The following is a 14,019-nucleotide window of genomic DNA, read 5'->3' on the forward strand; positions in this document are numbered from 1 at the left end:
GAAAAGTAATATGTATCCCCACATTGTATGTAATATTAAGGCAAAGTAACACAAGGATAAATGTCTGTCCTAGAAATCTGTGTTTCTTATGTCGCTACCAACTCTTATAACCATGAATAATAATTGTGCAATTATCATAGCATTAGGTGAAGCAAAACAAAAGGGTTAAGTGGGATCTTTCATTGTCGTTGGATGAAGTCGATGCACACAAGCTAAAACAATACAATTCGCTCTGCCCATGTTCTAATCGTTATTATTAATGAAACAGGCTCATTAACCTTTTCAAAGCTATATGCAAATTAACTATTTCCAATAGGTTAACGCTGATACTTGTGCAATCCAATAAAGGCGTCTAATGTCTTGAAGGGAAGGGAAGTGGAGGTTAAATCACAGCCGTGGCACCTCGGAGGCTCAGCTCATCGGCAGCCTTCCCTCTAGTGAGGTAGTGTCTGCTGCCAGGGATTGAAGCAGTCATTACGTCACCTCGGTCTGCCTCGTGCAGCCAGGCGCTGTGTACTCAGAATGTAAATACAGTTATTCTGAGGGGGCATGATTACACGCTCAATGGAAACACACACACACACACACACACACACACACACACACACACACACACACACACACACACACACACACACACACACACACACACACACACACAGAGCTTTTTCAGAGCTCCAAGTGATGCTCAGGTGATTTTTGACACTTGACACTTGAGAACACATTGCACATATCACTCGATATCGCTGAGGATTATTTAGATACTGACACCCTACAGATGGTTTCCCAGACTTTAACAGTGGGCAGAAACCACATTGTTCTTAGTCCTGCTTACATTTACATGCAATGCAAAAGTATTGTATTACATAAGTTTTACATGATCAATATCAAAATGAAACATTCTCCAGACACATGTGGACTGGAGACATCACAATTTTTTCAGACGTGCACAAGTATGGATACATGGACAGCGCAAAGTGTTGATTGTGAGTTGTGAGATTATTTGAATTGTCAGTTTTTCTCTTGCTAATCTGCCTTCTTTGGTATCGAATAGGAACTGACTTTTCTTAACCAAGTTCATAACAAATTGAATTTAGCTCTGGTATAAGATGGTATAAAATAAAGAGCCTGTTCCACAATGGTGGAAAAGAGTCTGCCTGCTCCTGCTTGGTTCAGACTTGCGCGAAGAATCATTCTTTTTTTCACGTTTGGTTGAAATGTATTTTCTTGCCTTGTCTCATGTTGATCATTGCCCATCATATTGGATGCTGTCTTCAGGGTTTGATGACCTCTGGAGTGGAGTTTGAATCTCTGCCTGCTGGGCTGACCCTGCCTGCAGAGTCTGGCCTGTACCCTGTCACCCTGGTTGGCGTCCCACGTACAGCCGGCAACATCACTGTCACCGGTAAGTCCAGATATTGCACATGATAATAAGACGGTCGAACTAAGTGTGATCTCTTCAATTTTGAAAAACATTCCACAGTTTAAAAACTATATCGCCCTCCTTTACATTTGTACCCAGGTTACAACACGTCCGTGTTTGGTGTGACCAGCGACTGCCTGCTGGAGCTCCTGCCTAGCGTGAAGACGAGTGGCTGTTTGGTGGAGGTCATTCCCTCCCTTCCTCGCCTCCAGCTCAGCACATCCCTACCACGGTCAGAAACTCTCTGCCCTCATATGGTGACGTCTGTGTAACAACAAAAAGCTCTTCGTAATGATATTACTCACTGAAGCTACAAGTATTGTTTTAACAAAAAACATTGGGTAATTTGCTCTCCCTGGCTGCATTGGGCCACAGCTCACAACAGGCAACATTTAACAGATTCAACATTTGGGACGGCCACAGTTTGATAAGCCATCATGCCAGATCATTTGACAAACGTACATCACCGGCCATAAACTGGGGGACAGATTTTGCATGGTGTTTTACCTTTACTTAAGCAAATTTAAAGTTACTGGCATATTCACTTGAGGGCATTTTCTAGAAAAATCATAAATCTGCAAATTTAGGGTAACAACTTTTGACTGTGTACAAAGATGGACGACATAACCGGTCCCCAAAAGTGAAGCCAAAGCATCTCGATCCCCACCTGGTGGCTGTCATAAACCCTGTCTTCTCCATGTTAGCGGGTGGGACCTGAACCAAACTCAAAACAGCATTACCCACAAATGTAATAGATCTATGGCTGTAACGGGGGTGTATGCGCACAAAGCCTATTCTTACGCGTGACAGGTGCACAGACTAAAGCGTAAAAGATGAATTCTTGACAAAGAGACAGACGTGCATTGCATGCTACGACTACAGCTGAGAGTGTCAGGGTTTGATGTTTGCATATGTTTACAGGTGTTAACCATAACGCGGTCATGTGGTTATGGCACGAGCATGCTGCCACCAACTGTCCGGATGAAATAATGGACCTGTTAAAATTCATGGTACATGTCAAATAAATGTAAAAGATAGTTTCTGTCATTTGAGGTAGTTCTTATCACATTGATGTTTGGCAAAGTGTAGATTTTTCTGGTAAGATTGGTTTTGATTCGTTATTTGATGCAATGAGACCACGGTAGATCCCCACAACTGTGTGTATTGGTTAGACCTCGCTACCGCGGCTCAATCCCCTGATCGCTACTGCGTAGACTCTGACTCCAGATGTGGGAGATGGTGGCGTTTGTATCTGGGATAATTTAGCTTAATTTCTTGATCGTGGGAGGAAGTGGAGAAGCGTTGTCCATTTTTAATATAAAGTCCACGGTAACAACATGCATACAACAATCAACAAAAATGCTAATATGTGGTTACACTCTGGTGCTTGTGTTGAGTCTGTCATTCCGGGAAGTTGACAACACATGCTGAGTTAACTGAGGTCAGGTGACTGGACTGTACGGACAATAACATTGCTGTTTGGCCATGACAATACGAGAGGGCAACGAGTCATTCTCTGTTCACCCACAAGTGACGTGAACGCCCTCAAGCCCCCTCCAAGCCGAGCGTCAGCACTTTGACCTCATAGTCATTGTTTCATTTCACACGCATCCAGCTGGAGAGCAGAGCCCAAATAATGAAAAATGTATCATTGTCCTGCTGCTCACAGAGTGTACTGTACTTGGACAATGTTGATACTCACTTTCTCAACAAGGAACAAAAGATAACTCATCAGCTTATGTAATGTTTTATGTATTGACTCATGTTAAGTATCTTTCCTCCCCTAAAGGAAAGCCAAAACGGCCTGATGGCTACCTAGTGGCATTAGATTGAAAAGTCAAAGTACACCTCAAATCATATTTCTCATTTTAGGTTTGTTTTAAATTATACTGATGTTTGTTAAAGTGGTAATTTTTACGGTAAGTTTGGTTTTAATTGGTCACAACTATTACAAGCTATAGTTATTTTACAGTAATCTCCTTGTGATCGCATAGTGAGTATAAAACTCATCCCTGAACACCGGCAGTTTATCATACAGATCGGCAGACATAATTATAACCCAGGTCAGCACCAGATTTGTTTTCTTAAGCCAAACTTTGTTCATAACATAAAGACATAACAATAGACTTGAGTGTGTATGAAACTTTGAGATTACATTTTATTCAAAAACTTTTAAAATTAGTAAAAATCACATTTGTTGAATGAAATACCACCAGCAAAATGTATCAATAATTTCAGAACCAACATGATTTGATTGAATAATTAATTAATAAGCTGAAAATAGCTGAGATACTGTCCTATCCCTTCAGTCTATCCTGAACCGAAAAAGAATAGTAGCTACAAAATCCACGTTCAACTCAAAAACAAAATCCAGGGTAGTGTGCTCTATGACAGTGAACATTTCAAATAGTAAGAAACATATGTTGGTAATTTTGGCTTCATAATGAATAAGAAATTGATAATATTCTTGGAGCTTTATTTCCTATGTCCGAAATGGCTGCAGCCCCTGTCAACCCTTCCACGTCCCAGTAGCAGGTGAACTTGTTTCCATGTGCATCTCAAAAGGTGAACATTTACGAAGCAGTAAAAAATAGGAAACTTGAGAGTAAAGTGAAATAATCGGTTATTACTACTGAGTATCGCTACCAACAAATGTCAGGTAAACACCCTGCCTCTAAGTACAGCACTTTGGCAGCTTTTGATTTGGAAAACCTTTTTGCTCCCTGGCGCTGAAAGAAACCCGTGGCAGACATATGAATGAAGCAAATCGTATGAAAGTGTGATATGTGGTCTCTTGGAAGCGCTCACTGTATCCAGACCTTCTGCTTTGACTTCACTCTGCGAGGTGCTTCACTAAATGCTAACAGATATTCTTGCCACCAGCGCAGAGCTGTAGCACTTGTTGCTTCTTCTTTTCACATCACCAAAACCCTCTGTTAATACACTCACTGTGCCAATCGAGAGGCATTCTCAGGAATTGGGTTAAGGCTACAAAAAAAACTGAAAATTCTACAACCTAAGATCACAGAAAACTTCTTTGTGCTCCCAAAAATCTGAACAGGTCAGCGCACATGCCTCATCCTATGTCCAAAGAAGAACTGTCCAGCACTGTGTCTGTCCAGCTGTTCAATGGAGAAACCCAGCAGATGACCATCACCTTGGAAAACATCGGTTCTGTGGACATCGAGACTCTGGAGCTCACCTCGAAGATAGTCACCACCAAAGGTTAGCGCCACCTTTCAGGATCAATTAAGCAACATCTTTCAGTTCTACTTTTTGATGCTGTCATTTCAGATTTTAGTAACTAGAGAAACAGGAAATGGTGTCAGAGGAAAGAACTGACAGCATGTTGATTAATAGCTTATATGTAACGAATACGGATACATTCAGATCCTTGCTGTGTAGTTTGCTTCATCAGTACTGTTTGAGGACGGGCTCTTCATCACCCGCAGAGTTTGTGCGATAGGGTGGGCTGTGATGTCCGCTTTAAACTCTGTGCTCCATGTCTTTGCAATACACCTTCACCCTGACTGTCTGTGTCTGTGTGTTTCACAGTCTAGGTGCGAGTGTAAAAAAATCCGCTGTAATTTATGATACAGATACAAATCTGTTGCATTAAAAGAAACACCCCAGGTTATGATGATGGTAGTGTCAGAAGTTTAGAGGCTATAACTCCCCTATGTTGTCGATGGTTCCTGTCAAGTTGTAGTCAACTTTAATGGATGTTGTTATCTGGGTGTGGTTTCAACTGCCTTAAATCATGACTACTGCAAATTTTTATTGGTAAGAAGGAGTTGACTCAATTTGAGCAACTTTACTTTCCAATATTTTACTATAGTATTTTTGCAGCAGCGTGAAGACAGATGTTTGGCTTTAAAATTGTACTTATCTTTTGAGCACAGTTATGTTTACATCCTACACATTGACTTTCTTAAGACACTTATGCTGTTGTCCCCAAACTCTGTGTAAGACTGTTTTCAGAAATGAAATCAGCAAAATGTTCGAACAAAGCGTCTGGACATTGGAATTGAATGGAGTTGATTTTCTGGGCCAGACGCACTCAAACGGAAACATTCAGGTCTGGGTAAAGCCTTCGGGACGCAGGACATGACATATTCATTCTGCTGCAGAAAGCAAGGTGTTTTTGTTTACAGCACACCAAAGACGTAGGTAAAATAAGCCACTGACTCAGCTGTAATGTGTATATCGGTGTTGAAAGCAAAAATACATTTGGACACCTCTTTTTCCTCCTCAGATGTTTGGATTCCTCCTGTTTCATGCCCATCGCTTTTTTTTAAATGTCGTCAACATGCTCTGTTCCAGAAAAAGTCCTGTTCTATTCTCAAATGGCCTTACTCTGGTATTTTCCAGATATCTTTCTCAGGAACGGGCAGGAAGGTTTAACAGAATGTAATATTTCAAACGTTTCACACTCACATTTTCCTGAGAGCAGCTTCAGTGAAGCCTGTAGGAGCTTGAATGCCTTTTTTATGTCACAGTTACCATTTCACAGGGTATTCTAAAAAGACACCTTTCTCAGAGACTTCACACTATTACACACCACACTGGGAAAACAGTACTCGATATCCACTGATTCAAAGAACCTGTTTTTTTTATTAGTCACTTCCCCCGAACTATTCTCTCAGCAGTTCAATCAAAGCTGGATGAGCAGAGGAGGAGCAGGGAGCCAGTATATTTGGAATTGATCTGACATTTCCAAAATGGCCTTGCGGTGTTTTAATTGAAGACAGAACACAATAACGCATCCTCCGTCCAAGCGGTTAACGTTGATAGATCTTTGTCCCACCACACAGGTTCTGCCAATGTTATGTTCATGCATTTCTCCCACAAGCATGTCAAGGACTCTGTACTGTGCAGAGATGCAAAATAACCTTTGGATTCCACCTCTGATGTAAACTCTACGGCTCCATTTCTGTTGTTGCTATAGGAACCTCTTAACAGATTTTCCATGTTTTTTTCCTATCTTTCCGTTTGAGAGCCGAACTTATTGATTTCACGTTTAGATTTTGTAATGCTCTCACTCAAACCACTGCATTTGCACTTATGAACCCTGCTTGTACCTAGATTTCCTAGATGTGCTGAGCTCCAGCTCCTCCCCGCTCCTCTGTGCGCACATGAAACTTCTGCTTTTCAGATATCTCTGCTGCTCTCACTTTTTTTTCTTCTCTTCTCTTGGATGTCTGTCAAAAATTCCCAACCAATAGAATTGACAAGTGGAAATGTCCCACACTCTTTTAGATGTTTAAGCTGTATGTCATTGAACGTCCTTTTTTAAAATTACACCGACACCATGGAGCAGGAGTCCAGGACATTACTCGTCAACATGAAGCTGCAAAATCAGACCCGCCATCCAAGAGCAGATGGAAAAAGTTTCATGCGCACAGAAGCAGTGTGAGCACGAGGAGCTGAAGCTGGAGCGCAGGAAATCTAAGCCCAATCTGGGGTGATTTGGGTGCAAGCATCACAAAATCTGAACATGAAATCAATTAGTACTGCTCTCAACTGAAAATATCACGCTCTCAAATAAAGATAGCCGACAAAACACACCTGTCCAGCTCTTTCTCTAGGGTGGATAATAATGTGTCTGTCCATGTTATTGTAAGTAGTACAGGAACCTAATTAAAATAGTTTGAGGACACATACCTATTTTTTACCTGATTTGCCCCTCCTGAAAATTGGCAAGACATAAAAAAGTGGTTTCACCACGAACTCTACAATTATGTTAGGGAGACTACAGCTCTACCTACTTGAGAAAATTGCAATAATGTAACTTAGATAACAGCAAATTTGTATTTGTTCTTTGAATGTTGAAAATTCAATGCGTCAAACACTTTTGTCTTAATATGAGCTTTCGGATTTTTGTAAAATGACCCTTTGAAACTCATCACAGAATGGCAGCTACAACGTTGATCCAATATATTGTTGATGCCTCATTACAATAGTGTATTTTATTTCTTATGGCATCCATTGCGTGGTAACAGCAAGGATAAACTCTGACATGTTTCTACATTGCTCACATTTCAGTACAACCAGCAAAATAAACCAACACATCAAGACAGTAGAAAAACATTACTCCAATTCTTTACAACCTCAATTACACTGCAGTGATATTATTGCAGATCAACACACACATTAAGCTGCTCAAAATGTCTCTGGGTCTGTTAAGACAGCGCAGGAGGAAATATGTTATACATGAACTCTGTTCAATATGCTGCAGTCCCACCTTATCTACCCTTGGCCTGCGAGCTACAGCACAAGTTTGTTTGTCTCTCATTCCCCTGCTGGAGCTGAGCCTATCGGCTGCTGTCAATCACACACAGACACGACATGCCCTTCCGCCAGCGGAGAGAAAACAGTGTGTGTATGCTGATATTTCCCCAAAGAACTGAAAATACCGATAAAGATACATTTGACGAACATGCTGACATCATTCTGACGGCAAAAACAGACGTCATGATTTCAGCTGGGTTTTGAGTCTACGTTATCTTGGAAGTAATGTTTGTAGGTTACTCTAAAGACTGTTATTCCTTCCACTACATGTACCACCTTAGGGTGAGGTTGGGGAGAATTTAGGGAGGGAGAAGGGGAATGGAGAGCTCTTGTTATCTGGCAAGCAGTCCCATTTCCTCATGTGAACTATTTATAAGCCTTTATAATTATCTTCTCAGCCGTCAAGTCTGTCAGAGTCCTTGAGTCTTTAGTCTGTTCTGAGATTCAGGTCTGACCAAGTGGCAAACCCAACCGATGGCGAAACCTCGGTTTTGGCATTTTGGCGAGCTCATAGACACTGCACACCCACTTCCACCTTCAACCGGTACCCTTAGGTTGGTATTAGCTCTCAATCATTCATAATACACATCCTACTGTATTGAAGGAGTTGACACTAGGGACTGAGACCATAATCTCTGTTCAAATCAAGTGAGAAGTCGAGTCATTTTCTCATAGATGGAAACGGACTGCTTTTCACAACCAATGCAGTCGCCCTCTGCTGGTCAGTCAACTTTCAGGCACTAACGCATTGGCCTCACTTTCCGGACCTGAAGTGTGTGTTCAGTTTTATTCACAGTCTAATGTAGCTAGATCAAGATCACACTTTTACTGACCCTTATTCGAAATGGTGTTAATAGTAGAGGCTCGGCTTGTTTAATGCTCTCCACAGTGCCCCCTGGATAGCTGCTAGTGGATGACCTGTGTGTTTGCTTGGAATCGTTCCCAGTTTGTTGTGGAGGCTGATAATTAGCACACATCGGCGTGGACCTCTTCCTCCACTGCAGCCACACTGCAGTGCAGGACCCTTTCTTGTGCCTGTTAGACAGTGCAAAATGTTGCTCTGCTCGGAGTTCCCTCATATTAAATATCACGGTTTTTTGAAGTGTTTCCCTGTGATTTGTGGAGACTTTTGTAAACAATTTCAAGAGTCATAAAATGACTATTCAGCCAGTCACGCGTCTCCTCGGAGGAGGGGCCGTCTGGTGGGCTGCATGATACAACGCGACTTGCTAATTGCACTGCAGTACAATTGATCATCCACTTTTTCTCTCTGTGTAACTTCATCTTTTCTTGTTGCTGTAATTTAGGAAACCACTGCGGTTTCAACTCAAGTGGTTTAAATAAGACCAGTCTTTGAAAGAAGCACCACATTGAAGAAGTGATTTTAATCAAGTCGGTCTGATTGTAACTGGTGTTTTAACACCTCATTTCATCAAATGACAAATCATCCACTTCAGATTTTTATAATTAAACATGTTTTTTTTTTTTAACTATAAATCTGGACTGTTAAACTTGGACTTTAATTTTCTCATTCATTTGCATGAGATTCTCAAGATATAGATGAGTTATCAAGTTCCACTGCCACCCCCATCCTTCTCTGTAGTGAGTTGTGGGTCAGGTGCATTAAACTCTGACTAAAGTCTAAACCTGACAATAATTATAAGGGGTTTCTCTTATTATGGATCCTGTACAGCAGTGGTAGGATGTAACAAAGTACGTTTACTTTAAAACCACTATGTTATTTACCTCGCTTTGTTTTACATGTTCACATTGTTACATTTTCCAAGGAGCTTATGTTTTCGGCGTTTTCTGTTAGTTTTTAGGATTACGCAAAAACTACTGGACAGAGGACCTGGAAGAGTGAAACCCATAGAGTGCATACCTCCACCAAGTCCCCCTATGAAACCACATTAAATGCACTAGTTCCACTTTTTTTTAATACACCTGCACAAACTCATAAATATGAATCCACTAAACAAGTCCGATTTTTTTCATTAATATTCAAGAATTATTCCCTGAGAAATCCACAGATGTTGAAGAATGCCCTATCACACAATGGTCATCGCCTGGATCACTTGATCTGGATCTGCAATACATTTAAGTGGCTTCGTTGCTGAACCACCAAGTTTTGTGTTAATCCACCGAGTAGTTTTTGCGTAGTCCTGCTAAAAAAAAAAAAAAAATGCAGATGAAAACCTTATCAGTGGCTCTAAATTCATGCAAATGTCTAACTAGGATGATCTACTTACAGTTCCAAGTTTCCCTTTAATTGATTCATTACTTTAGTCATGTTCAGCACCACAGGGATCTGCAGCAATGAATATGTAAAAACACTTTGTTAGCCAACCTCAAGCTGAAGCTGCCAATTCTCAATCTACACTATGGCACGCACGAGTGCCCTTGACACGGTGAAGGTGGTCTTTGAGATACCCTGGGCCTCTGTTGTTACGAATAGAATATTTAATTCTCTCTGAGTTGTATTGAGTATGCATCCGGTGTGCAAAGTCTCATTGCACATTCTGTTTTTTATAAATACCAATTTATGTGTAGGCAAGTAGTCATGCATAATTAGAGCATATACACTGTGTGTACTTTTGACCCCAAGTGAGTCGCTGGGTGGCATTTTTATGTGTTCATGTGTATGTTTCAGTAATGTATCACTTTCCTCCAACCATGGTGAATAATACATAAATTTGACTGTAGATCGTATTTTAAACCCTGGGTGCCTCAGCTGTACACTTACAGTAGATTGGGATACTGGTCCCTATCGAGGAAATCATCGATGTAGCAGTGGTGGAATCTTTAGCGACACACTGCAGCACCCCGCTGACGGCACTTACCGGCCTCTGGTCATCATGTTACACCTCCTCAGTCGTCACCGGTGCCTTTCGACAGGCCACAGTTGAGAGGGCCTCTCCCAAGCCCTCGGCATTCTCTGTGGGAGTCGAATGAATAAAAGATGAAGATTCGCAATATGTGGACACCTGTGGCAAAACAAACAAAACGTTACTCTTTCTGCCACAGCACAACCACCTTGACACAGGAGATATGAGTCCAGTTTCTCTAAAGTAAATATTTATTCATGAGTGAAGAACTTTGTAGATAACAAAATAAACTCTTAACACAATAATCTATTGTATCACATTAAAGTAAGAGTCTTGGTTTTGCAGACAGTAACCAGCCATCAGACCTTTTGTTCGTCATTGCTACCTTATTGCCCTTTTGAGGATATAACTATGAGCACGGCTCAGTTGCCCTCTAAAACTCTTATGCTCATTCATATCAAATGTCTCATATAACAGCTTTAGCTCTGCAGCCCATAAAAAAAAAGAAAAAATGGAATAAATATTGCTTCAGTGATTTTGTTATGATAAACAGAGCTGCCTGTGCAGTCCTTTGTTCTCGTTGGACTTTATAAGCACTTTCATGCCGTTTAGTTGTAGTTCTAATGGCTGCTATTCAGTAAGGCACTTGTGTTTTTGTTCCAGAACTCTCCCATCATGACTCATATTTTCATTAATTACAAAGTCTCCAACTTGCTTATATTCTGTGTATCATCTTGACTTTTAACAATAGCTTTCAAATAATTATTTGTCCTTGTTTCTCAGAAATGAGTTTTCACTATTCCACTGATAAGTGCAAAAACATCTTTCTGGTATGTTTTTGTTACAATGCACACATTGAGCTGGGCAAACTTTTGTTTGACGTTTTGTTAGATTATACATTCATAAGAGCACATAAGCACTGCAAAGCATGAATACACAATCTGCTACCTGCTGAGTATATTGATGCATGTTAGAATTTTGTGAAGGTTTAAAGCAGACATGGGCAAAGTACGGCACGCGGGCCATATACGCGTGCTTTTTTTTCCGGCCCGCCAAAAAAAAATCAAAAATTACTAAAACAATTTAGTAGCACTTAAATGGCACTTACTTACTTTGTAGTTTTGCTTTTTTTGAAGAAATTATACTTTCTTGCTTCTTGTTGTTCTGGGTTTGTACCCTCGGGTTGAATGCAGTTATTGTTATTCGCTTTGGATAAAAGCGGCAGCTAAATGAAATTTGACGTGTATCGGGCTCGAAAGGGCACATGATCTCCCTTCACTTTTTCGCTTTGCCGTGTGAGCCCTTCTGTAAAATGAGCGGATCAAGGAAACGAAAAGTGGACAATGAGTGCCGAGTGTTTAACACGGAGTGGACAACAAAATATTTCACTGAAATCCAATCGAAGGCTGTATGCCTGATATGGCGAGAGACTGTCGCAGTTTTCAAGGAGTACAACATCAGCCGTCACTTTGCTACGAAGCATGCTAACTACGCTAGCAAGCAGTCAACGCAATAATGGGCGGCTACAGCTCAGAGGTTGGCGGCTAATTTACAGACTCAGCAACATTTTTTTCACTGACAAACTGCGATTCAAGGGTCAGATACCAAGGCAAGTTTTTTGGTGGCATTCGAATTAGCAAAGGCTAGCAAGCCTTTCTCAGAAGGGGAGTTTTTGTTAAATTGCCTTGCAATTAAATGCTTTGCTACTTGTTAAAGGCAAAATCCATTCATGTAATGATTTTCAATTCACAAAAACACTCCATCCATCTGGTCCTGGCCCGCCCCCTCTGTCAAATTTTAGAACCCATTGTGGCCCGCCAGTCAAAAAGTTTGCCCACCCCTGGTTTAAAGCAATAGCCAACCATCAACGTAGGAAAGCAGTCAGCGGTATGTCACCTCCCAACAACCCTTGTTAATCTAGCGCCACCAGCAGGCTAAATTACAGTGAAACTCATTTATCTGTTGAAATATCATGACATCTTCTTGATGGATTGGCAAAAGTTTGATACATTCATGTTCCTTCAGAATGAATTGTTATAGGTATGGATATCCCACATGTTTTATCTATCACCATGTCAGGTCAGTTTATGACTAAATACCTGCAGAACTAGTGACATAAACTCAGTCCCAACTACTCTGTGTGCAATGCAATGTGTGAATGCCACTCAGATCCTGAACATGGTGTTATCTCAGTGGCATCAGCATGTTAGTCAGGTCATTTTGAGCATTTTAGCATTTAGCTTAGAGCATGCTAAGCACAGCTGGGTGTCTGGAGAGTTCTGCAATATATGAAACCAACTGATCAACCAATGCAGCCTCCTGTACAACAGCTTCACAAACTAGAGTATATCCTGAAAATCACCAGTCAACACAAACTGGACAGTATTACCTTCAAGACTTTATCACAGTGCTGTTGTCTTAAACTGTATTAGTTTCAGCTTGGTGTATTTAACTAGCATCTGAGTGTATTTCTCTGGTTGCTATGGATGTGACTGTTTAAGATGTACAGTTTAGGGTTTGGCAGCGTAGAGGACTCGTTATTTCGGTCTTTGTTTACGCTATAGGAATTCAACTGATGCAACTGTATTGAGATGGCTGCACCTAGCTGCCTTTTTTCACTTATTAGATATTCAACTTGATTCAAAAAGCAAAATACTTTACTTTACAGTGTCTCATTCAATTTCCCTGTTTGTTTCTGATCGGTCCTCAATTTGTGGGTCTTATACGTGAGTTAGAGCTTCACTGCTTCTCTTCAGTTTCCCTCTGGTCGATCACTGAGGGAGAAAGAAAAGTGGGATTATCAAAACCAAAGAGGATGGAAATCTCCAATCTAAGTGTGCTGGACAGTATTTCAAGCTGCACTGACATGGTCTTCATATTTTATTTGGAAAAACATTAACGTCACTGGTGGATACTTAACAACGTGCAGGCAATTCTTCTTCACAGGCACTGACTCATATTTTAGTAGTGAAATGATAGTAACGTTATCCACAATCCTGATGCTGCACATTCACATGAATTTCTCTTCTCAATCCTATTTCTAAGTCATTGCTCTACTACTCTCTACCCCTCTTTCCTTTCTCTCTCTTTCTCTCTCTCTCTTAATTCACCACAAAGAGCTCTGAATGTATGAATAATTAAAGTGGAGACTTATTCACAAAATCTTTATTTAATGCTGCCCGCATTCACATCCTCTTAGAGGACTTTAAAGCCTTTGGTTATGAAACAAGCACGGCCATGTAAACTGTTGTTTGCACAGTGAGCTCGCATCTCCCCTTCTGCTGTGCGTCTGCTTTAATCAGCCTGATTGCTGCTCCTGCCATCCCCGAGAGCAGGAGTGTCTCACCTGCACAGACAGAACACATGCTCCATTCAGGTGATGCACCATTCATTTGATGCCCCTGGTTGAAGTAGATGCAGCTGAGTCGTTCATCTCATGTGGAAGGTTGGGGGATAAAGTCAGGTGTTGTGGCGTGCACA

General features: G+C 41.0%; 1 protein-coding gene across 2 annotated transcripts in view; it reads left to right on the top strand.

The window, feature by feature from the left end:
• Positions 1 to 14,019, top strand: part of trappc9 (trafficking protein particle complex subunit 9) — a 255,348-nt gene that overhangs the window by 101,431 nt on the left and 139,898 nt on the right. For both annotated transcript variants that reach the window (XM_053446475.1, XM_053446476.1), the window contains 3 exons: positions 1,279 to 1,405; positions 1,523 to 1,655; positions 4,485 to 4,648. In XM_053446475.1, the coding sequence (XP_053302450.1) occupies positions 1,279 to 1,405; positions 1,523 to 1,655; positions 4,485 to 4,648 (424 nt within the window). The remainder of the gene's footprint in view (positions 1 to 1,278; positions 1,406 to 1,522; positions 1,656 to 4,484; positions 4,649 to 14,019) is intronic.

The sequence above is a fragment of the Pleuronectes platessa genome, chromosome 18 (assembly GCF_947347685.1).
Source record: "Pleuronectes platessa chromosome 18, fPlePla1.1, whole genome shotgun sequence".
Taxonomy (NCBI): domain Eukaryota; kingdom Metazoa; phylum Chordata; class Actinopteri; order Pleuronectiformes; family Pleuronectidae; genus Pleuronectes; species Pleuronectes platessa.